The 19395-nt window shown below is 46.5% G+C and overlaps 1 protein-coding gene across 1 annotated transcript in view; it reads right to left on the reverse strand.

Annotated features, from left to right (window-relative positions):
- Positions 1–11448: 11448 nt before the first annotated feature.
- Positions 11449–19395, reverse strand: part of ARHGAP35 (Rho GTPase activating protein 35) — a 160580-nt gene continuing 152633 nt past the window's right edge. The window contains exon 7 of the mRNA XM_036746981.1: positions 11449–16152. Coding sequence (XP_036602876.1) covers positions 15795–16152 — 358 coding nt within the window. The 3' untranslated portion in view covers positions 11449–15794. The remainder of the gene's footprint in view (positions 16153–19395) is intronic.

Here is a 19395-nt window from a genome sequence, read left to right on the forward strand (position 1 = left end):
CAAAGGATGGTGGTACCCTTGACAGTAATGGGGAAATTAGGAAGGTGGGAGGGCTTGGAGATAAATAATATTGAGTTTACTTTGGACATGTTGAGTTTAAGATGTCTGATAATCAGTTGGAGATATGAGTCTGGCAGTTGGGAGACAGCTTAGGGCTGAAAAAGTAGAAATGAAAAAAATCAGCATAGAGATGATATTGAATCCATGGAAGCTGGTGAGATCACCAAGTGAAATAGTGTAAAGGGAGATGGTAAGAAGGTCCAAGACACAGCCCTGGGGATATCCACCATTAATGGGCATGACCTGGGTGAAGATTCAGCAAGGGAGATTGATAAGGTCTGATAAGTGAAGGAGAACCTGGACTAAGGAGAGGATCAAGGAGAAGGGTGACTGACAATCTCAAAGGCTGCAGAGGTCAAGAAAGATGAGGATTAAGAAAAGGCTATTACTTTGGGCAAGAACAGGGATCACTGGTATCTCTGAAGACAGTAGTTTTGACTGAACGATGTGGTTGGAGGCCAGAGTGTAGAGAGTTCAGAGAGAGAAAAGGAAGTGGAAACAGCTATTATAATAAGTCTAGCCATCTAGTTGCACTCCTCTGGACATCTCTATCATGCCCCAGGAATTTCTCCATATTTTTCTGAGAAAATCAGGGTTAAGTGAATTGCCCAGGGTCACACAGCTAGTAAGTGTCTGAGTTTGGATTTGAACTCAGGTCCTCCAGGCTCCAGGCCCATTGATCTATTCATTACAGTACCTAGCTGTCCCAATTTTTTTGCAAAATGTGGAGGGAAAATCTAAGCTAAAAGGATGGAGGGAAGGGACCCCATGGGAGGCTTGAGGAGGAAAGGAAATATTTGGAAGAAACATTGAGGTGAGTGGGATAGAGTTTAACTAGGGAGGAATACAAGGATTGCCTTACCATGGTGAGGACCTGGTTGAGATGATGTAATTTAAATTTGTAGTGGATCCAGTCAACATAGTTTTGTAATTTTCTCCAACTTTGTTCAGCAGCATGTGAGTAGGAATGAAGGCAGTGGACAGCGAGAATAAACCAAGGCTGAGGCTTAGTAGGTTAAGATTGGTGATATGATAAGGGAGCCAGGCACTCAAGAAAAGAAGGAAGTGTAGAATTGATCTGGTTCATCAAGAGATCAAGATGGGGAAGGGAGGAGAGTGTAGGGGTGCAGGGGTGATGGCCTGAGGAAGAGCTGAAGAGTCAAAGTAGGTCATTGTGAGGACAAAGAGCAGGGTTCAGCATTGGGAAGCAAAGGGAGATGTAGAGTGACAAAAGATTGATCAAAGAAGGGAATTTCAGAGTTCGTGAAAAAGGATATTCAGTACCTTTGTGGGTGACGGCAGGATCTAGGGTATGCCTATGATCTAGGGTGTGACTGAGGTGGGGTAGAGAAGTAGGTCATGTGAAATGAGTAAGCTCGGGAACTGTGATGTCAGGCTAGCAATATCAATATATCTATACACATATATCTCTATATATATATCTATATTTATATCTATCCTATATCTATCTATCTATCTATCTATCTATCTATCTATCTAACTATTTGTGTTTCTGTGTTTCTCTCTATCTTTCTATCTATGTTGAGATCCCCTAGTATCTGCACTCCAGAGATTAAAAAAAAGGGAAAAGGACCTAATGTTTACATTTTTTTCTAATCAGACATTCTTTATTAGAGATACAACTTAATGAATCAGAATATAAATGCACGTTGTGCAGACAGTTTGGGTCTAGGTCTGTTAGGGAAATGATGGCTAGTGATGCTAGCTAAATGTATTAGCATCTTTCTGCTATAGATATGGTCCTAATGTCTTACTCAAAATCCCAACTTAGACCTAACTGACCTTAATAGTCTTGTTTAAAAAAGCCAAATTGTTCTCTCTCACCTGGCTCAAACAATGCTGCACTGGTTTGTATAAACTTTTTGCAGCAGTGTTTTTTTGTGTGGTGAGAAAGAATTGTAAATTGAGGGGATGCCCATCAACTGGGGAATGGCTGAACAAATTGTGGTATATGATTATATTGGAATACTATTGTGCTATAAAGATGATGGAGGAGTATGGTTTCAGAAAAAACCTAGAAAGACTTATATGAACTTATGCAAAGTGAAATGAGCAGACCTAGAACATTGTACACAGTAAGGACAATATTGTGCAATGAACAATTGTGAATAGCTTAGCTATTCTCAGCAGCACAACGATCCAACACAATTCTGAAGGACTTATGATGAAAAATGCTATCTATCTTTAGAGAAAGAACTGATGGAGTCTGAGTGCAGATCAAAGCATATTTTTTAACTTTATTTTTCTTGTTTTTTTTCCCTGTTTTCTCTTGCAACATGGCTACATGTGGAAATGTTTTTCATGACTGCACATGTGTAATGTATATCAAACTGCTTGCCTTCTCAATAAGGGAGGAGGGAAGGGAAGGAGAGAATTTGGAACTCAGAATTAAAAAAAGAATGTTAAAATTATTTTTACATGTAATTGGAAAAGTATATGAAAATTTAAAAATGAAAAATAAATCCTCTAGTATGAGGGCAGGGGGAGGGGAAGAGAGACAGACTATGAACCAGAGACTGAACTCATTGAGGAAAGAAGGGGGATGTTCTGGAGATCTGTAGACACCGGCTACCGGAATTCTGACTGGGTGATACACAGTGAGTGAACTTCAAAGGAGGAAAGGTTACTGAGTGACGGTTGTAGAGGAATAAAGTGGAAATGGGAAGCAAAGAATGTATTTCAACTGGTCCATCTTGGCCAGTGAGTCAGGGAGAGTGAGTAAAAGAATATCCAGTTGTGGAAATGGTGGCCAAGGGTGGACTAGAAAAGAAAGCCAGAAAAGGGAAGGAGCTGGAAAGGAAAAGATTTTAGGTAGAAGCAAGTTTGTTACTTATGGAGCAGGTATTCCAAGGTGCACAGTGGAAGGAGTGGGGAAGGGTGTCATTGATGGGCTTGAAAGTAATGACATGATATTTATATAGCACTTCCAGGTTTGTTAAGTTATACATATATATGTATATACATATATGTATGCTTCATTTGAGACTCATGAGAATCTTATTAATCTTATTATCTTGGTTTTACAGGTGAAGAAACTGAGGGTCAGCCATGTTAAATGACTTGCCCAGGGTAATTTAGCTGGTGAGTGTCACTCAGATTTTGAAATTGGGTATCCCTGACTAGAAATCCAGCTAGTACACCATCCTGTCTCTGACAAACAGATAAAGCAAAGGGCCTTGCGATGGTGCCGTAGGAAGATCATATAAGGGAACTAGGGATGTTTAGAGCAGAAAAGTGAAGACTTAATGGGGACATGATAACTGTCTTCAAATGTCCTAATGGCTGCCATTTAAAATCAACATTCTTCATCCACTTCTTGCGTGCATGGTGAGGCCAAATTCTTTTGAGCGATTCCAGATGTCTTCCAGGAGGCTCTATGGTGTTTAAGGGCTGATGCGACCAATGGGATGTCATTCCCAAACAGGAGAGTCTGGAGGAACTTACCAGCTACAGTGAATCTCTCTTCCACTTGGATTCTGGGAGCTCAAAGCAATGAATGCCTTTGGCTATCATACATTTCCTTTTTTCATGTCTTGCATGATGTATATGATCAAAGGGCCATCCAACAAGGCTCTCCTTGTTCGGTCTTTCAAGGGATCTTGAATAATTTTGATCTATGGATGTGGGATACCTTGTTGGAAGACAGCATAGAAAATGACATTTTATTCTACCAAATCCAATGCTTTAAAAAAATCAACAAACAACAAGCGCAGGTGGATCTTGTATTTTCTACATCTTTTAGTTAATTTCACGATGGCAAAAATGTGGTCCTCTGTGGAACATTACTGTTTACTAAGACCTTCATCAAGGATGCCCTTTCTTGATAATCCTTGTGAAAATTTTATTATCAATAGGAAAGTAGGTAGATAGGTTGGTGGTTGTTAACTTCTCTCAGTTGCCTTCTTCTTTTGGTATTGATTTGGTCCGAGTTTTCCCCCATGTTTTTGCTATTTTACCCTCCTTAAGATGCCTTTTGAATTGATTGCCCAACACCCTTACAGATGTGTTACCTCCAGGATAGGTAACCTTTGTGCAGACTAACTTGGTCCAATCCAGCTGTATGGAGATGATCTTTGCTCTCTTTAGGGGTGGGGCCATTTCAACCTACCCTACAATAAGCAATCTGGGATTGTGATGTTATAGTTCAAGTGTGGACCACTCTGGATGGAAAGCCGATAGTGTTCATTAGCAGAACACGTGAGAGATAATGCAAATGACAGCAGGCTGGCTGGGGCAGAACCTGAACAGGAAATTGCAAAGCTCTCTTAATGTCTTCAAACTTCTCCCAGAAATAATCTTTTAAGTGTTGTGCCAGCGTTGCTGTATCTTTCTTCTCGCTGTCACCCTCACTTTTGAATCTTTAGTCTTGCCTTTAATTTCTCCTTGAAAAAGATGTCTATACCAACTGCCTGCCTCCATTTCCTCTCCTCTTGCTTGGTTCTAAACCCTCTGCAATCTGCCTTCTAACCTCATCTTTCAACGAAGCTGCTTTTCCCAAAGTTACTAATGATCTAATGGCCAAGTCTAGAGGCTTTGCTATCTATTATCCTCCATCTTTAACCTCCTTGACCTCTTTGCAGCCTTTAACACTGTCAATCACCTTCTTCTTCTGGATACTGACCCCTCTGTAGGTTTTTAAGACCCTCTTCTCTCCTGGGGCTTGTTCTCTTGTTGCTTTTTAGTTTCTTTTTCTGGCTCTTCATCCAAGTCACACTCGTGAACTGTGGGCACCTCCCCTGGGGCCATCTTTGCCTCGACGCTGTTTTGCTTGGTGATCTTACCAGCACATCATTTCTATGCAGATGATTCCCGAGATGCTTTCCTGATCTCCAGTCTAGAATCTCCAACTGCCTTTTGAACACTCTGAACTGGATGTCTTGTAGACATTTCAAACTCAACAATCCAAAATAAAACTTAAATTTCTTTCCAAGCTCTACCTTCTTCCTAACTTCCTTATTAAAAGCAAAGGTCATACTATCCTTCCATTCCCTCAGGTTTATATCCCAGGAATTATCCTGGACTCCTCACCATCTCTCACTCTCTCCCTTCACATCCAAGCTGTTGCTGAGACCTGTCGATTTCACCTCTCGAATATGCCCCCTTCTCTCCTCTGACTTGGCCACCCCACTCATTCAGATCCTTATCACCTCACACCTGGACTATTCCAAGAGCCTGGTACTTGGTCCTCCTGCTTCAAGTCTCTCCCCATCCCACTCCATCCTCTACTCAGCTGTCAAATTGGTCTTCCTAAAGCCATCAGGATTAATTTCCTATTTTTTGTTCACTTGTTTTTCAACTCTCCATGAAACCATTTGGGGTTTTCTTGGCAGAGATACTGGAGTGGTTTGCCATTTCCTTCTCCAGCTCGTTTTACAGATGAGGAAACTGAGACAAACAGGATTAAGTGATTTGCCCAGCATCACCCAGCTAGTAAGTGTCTGAGGTCACATTTGAACTTAATTCTAAGCCCAGGCTATATCCTGGCTGTCTATAGTGCAAGTCTGACCATGTCCCCCTGCCTCCCCTCTCATTCAATGTCAGTGGCTTCCTCTCAACTCCTGGATCAAATATAGAATTCTCTTTTTTCCTCTTAAAGCCCTTCACTACCTGGCCCCTTCCTACCTTTCCAGTCTTTTTACACCTTATTCTCCTCTGAGTACTGTATGATCTAACAACAGTAGCCTTCTTGCTGTTTCTCCCATGTGACTCTTGAGATTTCTGGCATTTTTCTCTGACTTCTTCTGCCTGGAATGCTCTCCCTCCTCCATTCCACCTATGAACCTCTATGACTTCCTTTAAAACTCAGCTCAAATTCGACCTACTGTAGGAGATCCAGTCCTTCTCCACCACATTAGTTCCAATTTAAATCTCAGACATATAGTTATTTGCATGCTGTCTCTCATTTGCATGTGAGCTGCTTTTTTGGGCTGAGAACCTGTTTTTGCCTTTATATACCTAGAACTTTGTACAATGCCTGCTACATGTTAAATGCTTGTTGACTGAATGACTGATTGACTCTATAGCTCCAAGACCTAGAACACAACAGTCTCTGAAGAATTAAAAATGAACATGATGCATGGAGAGGCACATGGTGGGAACGAGGAAGCTGTACCACATAACAAATGAGAACAGCGATTCTGATGGTTTCCTTTCACTGTTGAGGGATGTCTAGGTACTTGTACTTTCCGGCCCCCAAAAGCAGAACCAGGAGCCACTAGTGGAATTTGCTAAGAGATAGATTTAGAATGAATGTCAGGAAAATCTCTCCAACTATAAGAACTACCCAGGAGTGGAAGAGACTACCTCAAGAGGGCGCAGGATCATTGACTTTGAACCAAAAGGGACCTTAGAGCCCATGTAGCCGAACCCCCTCATTTTGTAGATGAGGAAATTGAGAGATCATGAGACTTGCCCAACATCACTAGGCTAGTAAATGACATAGGTAGAATTTGAACTTGGGTTTTCTTGACTCCAATATTTATCCAGTGTACTTCAAGAGAAGAATGGATGACTCCCTGGGATAGGCCTAGATTGGCCCTTGGTCAGGCATATGACTCATGGCTGCTGAGGTCCCTCCCAAGGCTGAGCTTCTAAACTTCTGTTGTGTTGGAGGTGTTAGTGGGAGGAGTCCTGGCTTCTGGCTTCTAACCAGCATCACACTTAGGCTCCAGCAAGGTGAACAGAAAGGGAGTCTTGCACTGACGGCCTCACTTCAAGAGAACAGTGCTGGACCGCCTCCTGGTGGTCATCTATAGGGATTACACCGCCTGTTTCCCAGGTAGAAGAGACTTGGTTCTGAGCTCCCTCTGATTTTCCAGCAGGGTCTCCTCTGCAAGGGAAGTCTCAAACTTGTTGTCAAGTTGGAAGGGGCTAAGGATTTCTTTGGAAGGTGTCCAGGAGGGATGTGATGGTCCTACTGAGACCCCATTTGAAGGAACCCCATGATAGAGCATTGTTTGGAGTCACAGGACCTGGGTGTGAAAGCTGACTCTGTACTACTTACCAGCTGCTTGATTTTGGGCAGGACCCTTCATCTTCTTGGGGGTCTGTTTTCTCATCTGTAAAATTGAGGGGAGAGGTTATAGTAGAAGGCTTCTAAGGACCGTTCCAATAGTAATGAGGGTGATAATTATAGCATTTTAAGGCTTTCAAATTTCTTTAGATGTGCTTTCTTGTTCAGTCCTTACAACCCTGTGAAGGAGGTGCCATTATCACCATTCGCATTTCACAGATGAGGAAACGGAAGTGCCTTGCACAGATGAATTCGATTTGAACTCATCTTGCTTTTCCCAGGTCTCATCCTCTATCTGCTGTGCCACTGAGCTGCCCACTGTAATCCTATTCTCTCGTCATTGCTGAAGGGCCTCCAGGAAAGGCTGACCAGCATGGTGGGCAGTTTGAAAACCATTTTACTTAAGAAAGGAATGAAGGAACATAGGGGCAGGGTAGGACTTAATCCTAGAACAGAAATTCCTGCTGTCAGATATTTGAAGAGCTGTCAAGTCCGTTGAATGAATGAGAAGGAAGCTGGATTTTCAGAGGCAGAGGTGAGGAGGAGAATCCTACCAGACGGAGTACATCTAGCCTGTGCAGAAGTCTGGAGGTGGGTGATGGAACGGTATTATGAAAGACAGCAATCAGAACAACTTTGTTAGACTTTATAGAGTGCACAAAGGGGAGCTTTTGTATTTAATTCTAGAGGCAAAAGGGAGACATAGGATCATCTTGAGCAGGGGCATGGCTTGGTGAGACCTGTTCTTTAGGAGTATCATGGGAATATGAATCGGAAAGGGGAGAAACTTGAGGAAGACTTGCCACCAGGCAAGCCTGAGCCTTGGATGGAGCCACTGTGGTGTAGTGGGTAGAATTTGGGACTTGGAGTCAGGCAGATACGTATTCAAATTCTAACACCGATACTTGCCAGCTATGTGACTCTGAACAAGCCACAAGTCTTAATTTCTTCATTTGTAAAATGAGAGGGTTGGCCTCTAAGGTCCCTTCCGGCTGGAAAGATAATATTTAGACTTCATTGTCAACTTTGGAGAAATAATTATCAGTTGGGGGATAAGGTCTGAAGTCAGAAAAGGCTTCAAAGGGTTGAGAAGTGAAGAAGAGAGTAACAGGAGACAGTTTTAGAGAAGAAATATAGTATGATAGGTAACTCGAGTAGGTGATAGGAACAAGTGAAGGGAAGGAGTTAGTAGGTAGTGACTATAAGGAGGGAGGGTAAAGGAGGTGGAGAAAATGGTTGGGGAGAGGAAGGAGGAAAGGGGGAGAGAAAACAAAAGGAGATAGGGAAAAAAGGAGAGGAAGAGGGGATGATTGTGGGAGCAATTTGTTGAAGATAGGAGAGGATGGAATCAAGAACACAAGGTTGCCTTAATGAGAAGGGTCACCTCTCACCTTTTCATCAGATTTCACTGTGACATCTGCCCCTTCAATCTCCCTTTCTCCTTGGGTGGTATTAGATGATGTCTGAGTTCTCTCAACACAGGACAGCCCAGGCAATGGGACAGCCCTGCCACCCTGTGGGCAGTAACAAGACTGCACGCAGTGCCAAGGCTCCTTTGTGGAGCTCCTCGGCCCAGCTGCCATCACGTCTCGTCGGCCCAATCAGATCTCCAAGCATTTAGATTCTTAGGATCAGAGATTTAGTCTGATCTCTCTAAGCACTCAAGGCTGCTGGTGCTAAGGGGAAGCTATTCATTTCTGCATTTGCAGTATCTTCTGATGCAGAGCTTTTGGGCCATCTATAAAATCTGTAGCCACCTCCCCGAGACCTACCAGACACTACTGTGGGTGAATGAGGAGTGAGTTGTTTTGGGTCAGGGACTTCACCAGGTTGCGGTGAGGACCAAAGCAGATGATGTACTTCACGTGCCGGCTCTTGGGATTGTTACAGAATAGTGATGTTTTGGTTGTCTTTCCCGTGCTGAGATTTAGTGTAGGGAACTCTTGGTGTGGAAACTGCCCTCATCACACAACCCATCTAACTTAGGTCCTTAGTTGCTCAGGGCACTAAGAAGTGACCTGTCCACTGTGTGTGTCTGACATGGGACTTGAAATGGTGTCTTCATAGTTTTGAGTTGGGGCCTCTATTTTCTACAATCAAAATACCCCAAGAAAGACCATCTTGTCAAGGAATTTGAGTTACAGCCAACCCAGAAGGCAATGCAGAGGGATATAGTAAGAACACACAGTAGGTTTCTACATGTTACAAAGAAGGAATTGCCATGCCACACACTAAGAAGATAAAAGTGTGCTGGCCAGTCACCTGGCGAGAGGATGACGAATGGATAGCATCGACAAAAGGTCAGATAAACTCCAAGGCAGCTCCTGGTATGTTGAGAATGGCCCTTGTGGAGGATCTTTGTGAGGATATGGACCAAAGTGGCAGATCGAGTAGGCAAGGATGGGCTTGGATGCCCCCAAGAAGCCTCTTTTATTTCTTGTAGCATAAAATACAAACTCCCGTTTGGTATTTGGTCCTTCATCACCTGGCTCCATCATCTTAGGACAAGATTTTCCTCTCCCTCCGTCTTTATATGAGCTGTGCCCTATGCCTGAAACTTCACTGAATTCCTGACTTGCTTCAAAGCTGAGCTCAGGTGCTACCTCTTGTGAGGCCTTCCCCCACCTTCCTCAAAATGGCCATTTATAGATTTTATACTCATTCATTTGTGCATGACTTGGTCCTCTACCTCAACCTCAGATTCTGAGAACAGGGTTAATTTAATTTTCATCCTCAGTGTCCAGCAGATGGTGGGCACCAAATAAACCCTGCTTCATGTGTCCTGGCAAGACCACTACTTCTTTTTTTCTCTTTCTCTGGGGAGAGCTTCAAAAACTCCTACTGAAGAGGGAAAACCCCTACTCTCCAGTTCAGAACTCAAGCTTGCCCACCCTGCCCCTGGGTCCGTGCAGCCTCGACTTGCTGAAGAGCTACATTATAGGACTGGCCCAATGGGGGGAATCTTCATATTAATGAAATTAAGCATCAAAATACTATGACTTCTCAAAATTAGACCAGGCTTAGACAAAACCAAGCAGTAGGTTCCCAGTAAAATATCTGGTTTTCAGGAAAGCTTGATATACTGCTCCAGAAGTGGGTTGTAGAGAGACAAGAAGACTTTTTGGGCTTAGACCAGAGCAGTTGGTTCCAGAATTTATCAGCTCAATCTCCACTGGCAGACCGGCAATTGCTCTGGTCCAAGCAGAAGGGGAAAAGGGGCAGAGGGATGAAATGGAGGCTGCATCTCTTCCCACTGTCAGCAACAGAGGAGGGGAATCTTGGTTTTAGATCAAGACTGACCACTATCTTCCCACCTGCATGCAGCCCCAGAGGAAACATCTGATAGCTTATTAGGGTGAGTCTTTGGAGCGCAGCTTAAATAGGTGGCAGCACTTCTGATACATCTTGACTTTGTTATTTCCAATTTATCTTGTATATAGCTTGCCTGTACGTAGTTTACATGTCTTCCCCATTAGACTCCAAGCCCCTTGAGAGCAGAGACCATTTTTTGCCATTCTTTGGATCCCCAGCACTTAGCACAGTGTCTGGCATCTAGCAGGCACACAAGCCTTCTAGGTCAACAGTGAGCTCAGTACCTTGGTGTGTCTCTCCATGCCCTAGGCAGCACCATAGTGCAAAATGCATACATTCACCTGCTCCCTCTCAGGTACATAAAGGATACACCTTTCCATCTTCTCTACCTGGGATTGGTCCAGGGATCTTGGTACCATAGGCACGTCCTAAAATATGGTAGAGGATAGAGTCTTTCCAATGGTGTACTAGTACAGACCCACAGAACCCAAACCCCACCCTTCTGTCACCTGAAATTGAATGACAGTGAGAAGAATTCCTGGACCCCAAATAGAAGGTCCTACATTAATTGGGCTCATGGGTCGGGGTGGCCAGTACCCCCAGGCAGCTTGCAACTTTCTTTTTCTGGTTTGATTTTTTACAAGATTCATTTATTAACTATGATACATGTCACATAAGGCCCGTTCAGTTTTTACACCATTCCCATTGAGACAAGTACAATACTTTGTAGCAAATACATTATTCGGAAACAAAACAAAAAACCCAGAACTGGGAAAAAAAAAATCCCTCAGCTGGAGATGTCTCAGTCGCAGAGCATTTATAGCTGACCATGCATTAATTGCTTTTTAGGTCTGAAAAAAACAAAAAACAAAACCATGGTGTAAAAAATTTCTTTGGGGGTAGGGAGCAGCAAACATTCCTAACACCACTAAACTAAGGGTTGTACTGGGTAACATCCCTAACAACACAAAGAAATAATCGGGATACTTTTCTTTACATACAGTTTTCCGTGTTTGCTGAGACATTGAATTCTGGGCACACGGTTGGACTAACACATTTTAATACCATTTAGTATGCTTCTGTTTTCTTGTGAAAACTCAAAATGTGTTAACTTGACACATATAAAGATCATTTAACATGTGAAAAATACTAGTACCAGAAAAATAAGTCGGCGGCAGCACTATTCCAAAGGTTCAAACAAGTTTTATTCCCATACAATCTGGAGACAGATTTTTTTTTAAATGTACACAGGGAAGTTTGAAGATTTTCTTTTCTTTACGGAAAACAATAACTTAGGCTGTCTTGACTACATTAAATGGGAAACATCTTTGTCCAATATGAAAGGGGGCAGGTGCCAATGGGGGCATGGACCAGGGGGGCAGTGATCACACCTGGGACCTTTGGGCTACAGGGAACACGGATGGGACTAAAAAGGCGGATGAGGACAAAAAGAAAAGATGGCTTCAGTTCATGAAAAGAATGGTAAGAAGCACCAAAAAGGAAGACCCTTGACCACCAAGATGCAGAATGCCATCTCCTCCCACCTTCATCCTTTCTTTCACAAAATGACTCAAAAGACAATCTTTTCAGACATGATTTTGAAGGGCATTCTGGAATCCCATTTTGGGAAGTGCCCATCTCTAAAAAGTTTCTTCTGTTCAAAGAACATAAGAGCAATGAAAAGTTCGCAAATGCTGATGAAGAGACCCCCTGGCCCTAGAATCGTTATGGACAGTGAGGAGTTTGGGCTAAATGACCTCGAAGGCTCCTAGCTCATGATCCTGCATCTCCTCCCCCCTCCCCCCCCACCCCCAAGAGAAAAATCATCTCCATCTTGGCCTCCACCAAAGATAAGGGACTTGGAAACTCTGGAGACAAGCAAGGGCCTGGATGACAAAACCCAAAATCTGAGGGAAGGGAAAAGTGTACAAATCAGTCTAGTTAATAAGAACCATGCCAACATGTGATAAGAGCAAAGCGGCCATCAAGTCGCCCAAGCCGAACTTCCACAGGGAATGGAGGGGGTGTGGGTGTGTGTTGGGTCACCATGGGGCCTTCCCAGGTCACTGAGTCCACTGCTGGATGTTAGATACCATGCATGCATGACTTAAGCAAGCCCTGTAACCTCACTCAGCCTCAGTTTCCCTATCTGTAAAGGAGAGCTGGACTAGTCTCTAAAGTACCTTCCAGCTCTAATAGTCTATGATTCTAGGTAGTGAAAAAAGCACTGATATTTGAGTCAGACCAGTGTTCTAACCCTGGATCTATCATCAGGAAGTTGTTGGACCTTGGGAAAGTCCCATAACTTCTCCAAGGCTTATTTCCTTATTTGTAAAACGGGGACAATTATGCTTGGCATGGTCTGCCCTGGCCATTGGGAGGGTTGGGCATGGCAGGGAGTTATAGGTGTGGCTGCCTTCGCTGGCCCTGTCACTGGTAACGAGGAGCTGAGCCCCCAATCCTACATCTTCCATGGTGGCAGTCATGGGCCTCGGTTGCCAAGGTCCTTCTCCGAGGACGAGGGAAACAAAAAAAAAAAAAACACTAGGCACTATCTAAGGGGAAAACCTGGTAACCAGTTTGTCTTTTCAGTTCTCCAAAGCCACTCCCTTGTGCTGGGGCAAATGTTCTTTAGTTCTGAGAAGATTCAGTGACACATCCACTTGGATTGGTTTTGTTTGGATTTTTTTCTGAAGGAGGCTGATGCTGCTGCTCAGACATGGAGTCAGAGAGAAGGTGATACTGCTTGAGGCTGGGGGGGGTGGCACGGGGTCAGGCTGTCCAGCCTTCCCTTCTCTGGCCCCACCTCCTCACTTCAGACAGATGTTGGGAATAAATCCCTCCTCGAGCATGGCTCTATTTGCCTGAACACCGGAAGGATAGGGATGGAGACACAGGACTGGTCTTATCTCCCAAAACCATCTGTGGAAGGTTAGGTGGCACCAATGGAAAAGTCCTGAGACTGACTGGTGGCAGATCTCAGGCGGACAGTCTTGCCCTCCTGGGATGGATGGTACAGTGTGAATTGGCTGGGGCTGGAGGGAAGGGAATGGAGAGAAGCATAATTCTGCTGACTCCAGGAGGAATACAGGGGGTGGGGAGAGAAAGGCCCTAGCCCCCATCTCTTCCTGGTGGTTGCCCCTCCTCATCTACCCTCTCCCTGACTGCTACATTTCCCTACAGCCCAGAGAGAAGCTGGCCCACTGCAGCGACCTTAGGCCGAGGATGCCAGAGACAAGTTTTGCAGGAGCAGTGGATGAAGGCACAGAGATAACACACAACAGTGGCACAGTTTTCCTCCTCCCACAGAGGGAGGGGATGTGTTGAAGCAAGGACTGCCACCTGCTGCGCAGCAGAGCCTTGAGGGCGCACCGCAGGGGCAAGAGGACAGACAGGCTGAGGTTCTTCCCAGAAGACAAACCACCCTCCAATAGTGACAGGAATGCACGTACATGTCGAATGCATTCATTTTCTTATGGAATAAGGCTACAGATCTTGAGGAAATGCTGCTTCTTTCAAGCACCTTGTGCCATAGGTGGGCTGTTAATGCAGCTTGCTGATCAATAAATGCTGATTCATGAAGAACCCAGCTTACCCAAGGGATGAATTCATGCGGGAGGAAGGTGTCCCCCCGCCCACCTGCTCAAGCGTCTCCACAGATCCTGGCTTCGTAAAGTGCAAAGAAGAACACAAGGATTGGGCAGCCATCCCTGTCCCTGCCCTACCCCTCGCCAGTACCAGACTGCCCAGTTCACATTGATGCTGCTGGGAGGGATGCCAGAGGCCAGCTGGAGGGCCCGTGGGGACCAGATCCAAAGACAGAGGGGTGGGGCAGATGGATACACATAGCAGCCTAGCAGGGTTTTTGCAGGGGGTGGTGGGGGTGGTGGAGGTGGTTGTAACAGGCATTGTCCTTCTACTTTTCAAAAGGGGCCAGCGAGAGGCTGGGGGCAGGTACTTTTTAAACAGGGCTAGCATACTCAAGGCACCCCAGAAGGCCACGCAGGCTCAAGAGGAGGGTAGGTGTGCTACATGGTATCCTGACCCCCTAGATTGGTTTGCTAGACCCAATACCCTTCCCATAGTGGGCTTGGGTGTCTAGGTCCCCTAACTGGCACCAGGGTCATTAGTGTTAAGCATGGTGCAGGAAGCAGCAGCCAGATGGGGTAGTGTGGTACCCTGGTGCTACCTTCCAGGGAAATAGTTGAGTAGAAACCCCTCACGCTCCAGGAGCTGAGCTAAAAGAAGCCCATATTTAGTGTAGTGTTTGTGATGTCCAAAGGACTAGTCCTGGAATAGAAAGTCAGAGAAGCTTCACTGCCCAAATGGACCCTTCCCTGCCTCCTTCCAGACCCGGGTCTCGGCCACTGGAGCACTGACCCAGCACCTGCGAAGAAAACCTTTCCACCAAAAAAACTTTAAAACCCGAACCAAAGTGTGCCTGGGGCTCCTCCCCTGGACATCCACACATGCACACACGCTCACACACACACACGAGCCATGTCTCAGGAACTACGTGCGATGCTCCCAAGGGAAAGGGAAGCCCAAGTCTAACCCAGGTGCGGCAGGCTGCTCGGCTCTTCCTCTCAAGGGCTTGCTGCCGAGATTTCCTCAGGAGAGGGCGCCAGGGCTGTGGAGCCCAAGGAAGCAGCCCCCGTAGTCTCCATCTCCTCGGGAACTGCCCCTCAACTCCAGGCCTGCTTGAGCCAGCATGCACCTGTCTGCCTCCGGGAGAGCTGGGGAGAGCCAAAAGCTGAGCTCTCTCTCTTTTTTTTTCCCCTGGTGTTTTTAAAAATTCTTTTCCAGTGTTCTTTGTTCTGAAGGCAGTTTACTGCCAACAGAACTGAGAACCAGTGAAGTCAGAAAAATCCGCTTGGCCTTTTCTCTCTGCCCAGGCACAAAGATTCCTGCCCATTGTCCAGACTGGCCGAGCTCTGGCTGTCAGAACCCGGGTATTCTAGCAAGACCACAGTGGGGGGATGGACGAGGGCTTGGGTGAGAAAAAAAGGGCGAAAGGAAGTTGTCCTCAGGGGGTCTCAGGCTTTGCCTAGGGACAAGCCCAGACAGTTCTGTACAAGTGGTCAGGCTGACCGCCCCAGGAACTGGCCTGCAGATAGCAGATCAACACTGACCACTGCTGGGGGATGGTTCCCTCTGAGCCAAAGAAAGGGAGTCAGCATGGTGTCAAAGGTCAGTCCAGCCCCCTGCGCAGGTGTCTCAACTGGCTCCTGATCATCACACTGCCATCCCAGCTGAGGTCGGCAAGATGGGGAGAGGGGAGAAATTGTCCCATCCTCCCTGGAGGCTGGGCCTTGGTTTTGCTCCTCTGCCCAACTCTTCTCCACCCCAGGCAGAAGCCCAGATCTGTGGTCCCCTGGCAGCCAGCTCTTCACAGAGTGTGCTCTGCCTGAAGCTGGGGCGGGAGTGGCGGCTGCAGTGGGGACTGAGGAGTGGGAGGAGGAGACTGGGGAGGGGATGGCTGACTCATGATGGGTGTGGATGTGAGGAAGGGGATGGTGGGAGCAACTGAGGAGGGGGAGCTGGGTGTGGCCCCGGCAGGCTCGCCGATGGGCCGATTGTAGAAAAAGAAGGGGCACTGCTGAATGAAGAGTTCAATGATTGTCTGATAGGTCCGTGTGGCTGTGAGGGCGTCCATGGTGCTAAAGTCCGGTCTCATCAAGGTGGGCCAGAAGCAGATGGACAAGTTCTCACTTGTCATGAGATTCACCTTGTTGTTGTGACTGACCCTGCAAAGGACACAAAGCTGTGGTCAGGATTTTTTGCTGGTGACGAAACGCAACACTGAGCAGGAGGGAAAAAAAATGACCCATTCCTTACCCCTGAGGAAACCCAGACCCTCATGGCATCATCAGTCCTGAGAGAGACCCTGTCCTATGTCAGGGAGGCAAGCCGAAGAGGGGGAGAAAGCCCTGGCCTCAGGGGAGGGACTTCCACCCTGGACTCTAACCCTTGGACATGTCACCAAGGGGCTTCCTCTCCAGAGAGGCCTCTGTCAGACTGGCCCTTAGTTTATCTACCTTCTTCCTTCACAGAGCTGTGAGAGGAGTGCTCTACAGCCTTGAGAGCTGGACACAGATGTGAACTCGAGTACTACTGGGAACATTTCCTGGTTTGGGGGAGGGGAGTGGTGTTGTACATCACTGAAAAGGAGGGAGAGACCATGCTGACCTCTGGTCTGTCCTGGAATGGCCTGTGGGGATCAAGGAGCTTCAAGTTCCTATGGAAATAGAGGTCTTCTCCAACACAATCATCTTATAGACGGGGAAACTGGGGGCCAGGGCAATCAGAGTACCAGCAAACCTCGTTAAAATGGCAGAGCTGGGCCCTACCACCTGTGGGGGTCTCTTTCTCCACTACCCCATTCTGCCCTTTCTCATCACGGGGATGTGTGGGCTTGTGTTCCGATCCTGTTGACTGACTTGGCAACCTCTGAACTGCAATAAAAACGTGGGTGACTACTCTCATGGATAGGCAGTGTGTAAAAGGTCTCTGAACTGTGGAGGAATGCTGTGTGAGCAGCCACTGATAGGCTTTGGAAAACACTTGGTTTCTCAAGGTCTTGTTTCTTCATCTATGAAATGAGAGGGCTATGGAATAAAGGAGCAGATGGCTTAGGCCACGGAGTCTGGGAGCCCTTTGGCAGTGTTATAACTTGAGAAAAGCATGCTGGCTTTGGAGTCCTGTTATGTACCAACTGTGGGACCTTGGGCAAACTGTGTCCTCTCTGAGCGTTGAGGCTGGGCTTGATGACCACTAAGGTCCTTCATCATGGCTCCAAATTTGAGGATCTCCAGACAAAAATTGGCTCTACGACCCACTTAATTATAGCGTTTTCTCGAATGCTCTTCCCTGCCTTTTCCCTACAGTTGGCTAAAACTTAGGGAAAGCAGGAGGGCAGCTACGCACACAGATTAGGCGGGTTTTAGCAGTAGGAAAGGAAGGACTCTGGGAGCGGCGGAGGGGACAAGAGCTGCCCCAGGCCCTCCTCAGGACACAGGGGGAGCCCCAGCTGGATCAGCCTGTTAGCCCACAGAGCGCCTGGCCATGCAGAGGACTGGCGCCCTGAGAATGAAGCGTTTTTGCTGCGTGCCCATCTCTCTCTCTCTGGGCTATCTACAAGAGTAACAGTGCGCTGGAGGCTTCAGAATGAGGAGGTGGCACGGGGTGAGACACGGGACTCTAGGGACGGTGTAGAGCAGACACCAGTCACGTTGGGGGGACTGATGGAGGGGCTGTCCAGAGAGACCCCACAGCCCATGGAGGAGGCAGTCAGTTCCCAGTGGGATGTCATGTTTTGCTGTTCCCTTGCAGCCCATGGAGCCACTTCTTGACAGCACCTGACAGGTCTCACTTGGAAGGATTCCAAGGCATAGTCCTCCCTGCAGATAGTGAGGGATGGGGCAGAAACAGAACCTGTGCACATGGAAGGGACCATGGAGGGGACCCAGGGACTAATCCCTCTCATTGTCAGACCTGCCTGGGGATGTGGGGGCTGGAAGATGACAGGGGGCAGAGATGCCCTGGGTTTGGCTTTGGCTGGGTGAGCATGGACAGGGAGGTCACTGAAGCTCTGAGACTTGGTTTCTTCATCTGTAAAACGGGAAGAATGATGCTCCCAAAACCTCTCCCTCACGTGACGCTGCTACCACCTGCTCTCCTGGCTCTGGTGCGAAGTCTCCCAATCTCCAATCAGCTCTGAACTCTGCTGTTGTGCTGAGGAGGGAGCCGCAGAACCCCAAAGAGTGTTGACAAATATTCACCATCCTGAGGAACCAGACTTGGGAATTTGGACCAGTCTCTGCCCCAGGTTCACAGTGTGTGTGACCACATGCTGGACCCTTGGGAACCTCTGTCTCCTTTTCTGGAGCCAGGATGGTGAGCATGAAGCAGATGAGATGAAGCCAATTTATGTGACTGCATGAGGAACCTAAGGAGATGTCAGTGTGGGCAATCTTAAGCAGTCACCAGAAATTCAGGCTGTTTGAGGAATTTGGGCCCTGACAGTGCTCCAAGAGAGCCTGTAGCCACATAAGCTACTAGCAAGGACACTGATTCCAGCAAGCATGAAGAAAAAGGGAAACACTGAGGTGATCTGCATAGTGTTTAATATCTGCCTTTTGGCCATGGCCAAGTAGATGTTATTGCTTGTAAAAGTGAGTAGAGAGCTGTTTAAGAAACGCCTTTCTACGCTCTAGATTATGAGAGAATGAAACTTTCCTTTTAAAAAACCAAATAAGGGCTTAAATATAAAGTTAAAAGAAAGGGGAAGAGGGGAACTCTGATGGATACACAGGGAGGGGTTGGAATGTGGAGGAAGACGATAGGAAGGGACACTGAAAACCTGGAGCTAAATGATAAGAGTGGGGAGTTGGGCCCTGGACGGATGGAGCAGCCGTTCCCTCTGCCAGCAGTGACCACGTGGCTCTACAGAGACTGTTACGGGAGAAACTGAGGAAAATGGTGGCTATTCTTTTGACAATAACAAGAAAGCATATGTGCTGGTCTCCTGGAGGAGGTTGTATCCAAGAAGTAACAGAGAACACCTCAAAACTATCAAACTGGATAGCTACTAGAAATACTTTTCGTCATTCACATGGGTAGGAAGACATGAGTTCCAATCCAACCTCAGACACTACTACCTAGGTGACCCTGCATCAGTTTCCTCAACCATAAACTGGGGATAATAACAGCACCTGCCTCCCAGGGTGGTTGTAAGGATCCAATGACATAACGTTTGTAAGGCAGTTAGCGTGGCACATAGGAGGCATTGAATAAAGTCATGTTCCCTTTGCCCTCTTTCAGAACGAACCTAGAAAGCACAATAAAGAATCGGGAAATCCTGGACAACAGACTGGAAACCTTGTGGGGTATTTTCAACCAACTGCTAATTGGTTGAAGGCAAGGGCTACAGAAAAGAAAGGCAGATTTAGGAATGGTAAAAATATTGACAATAGCATTTATATAGTGCT

This window comes from Trichosurus vulpecula, chromosome 2 (assembly GCF_011100635.1).
Source record: "Trichosurus vulpecula isolate mTriVul1 chromosome 2, mTriVul1.pri, whole genome shotgun sequence".
Taxonomy (NCBI): domain Eukaryota; kingdom Metazoa; phylum Chordata; class Mammalia; order Diprotodontia; family Phalangeridae; genus Trichosurus; species Trichosurus vulpecula.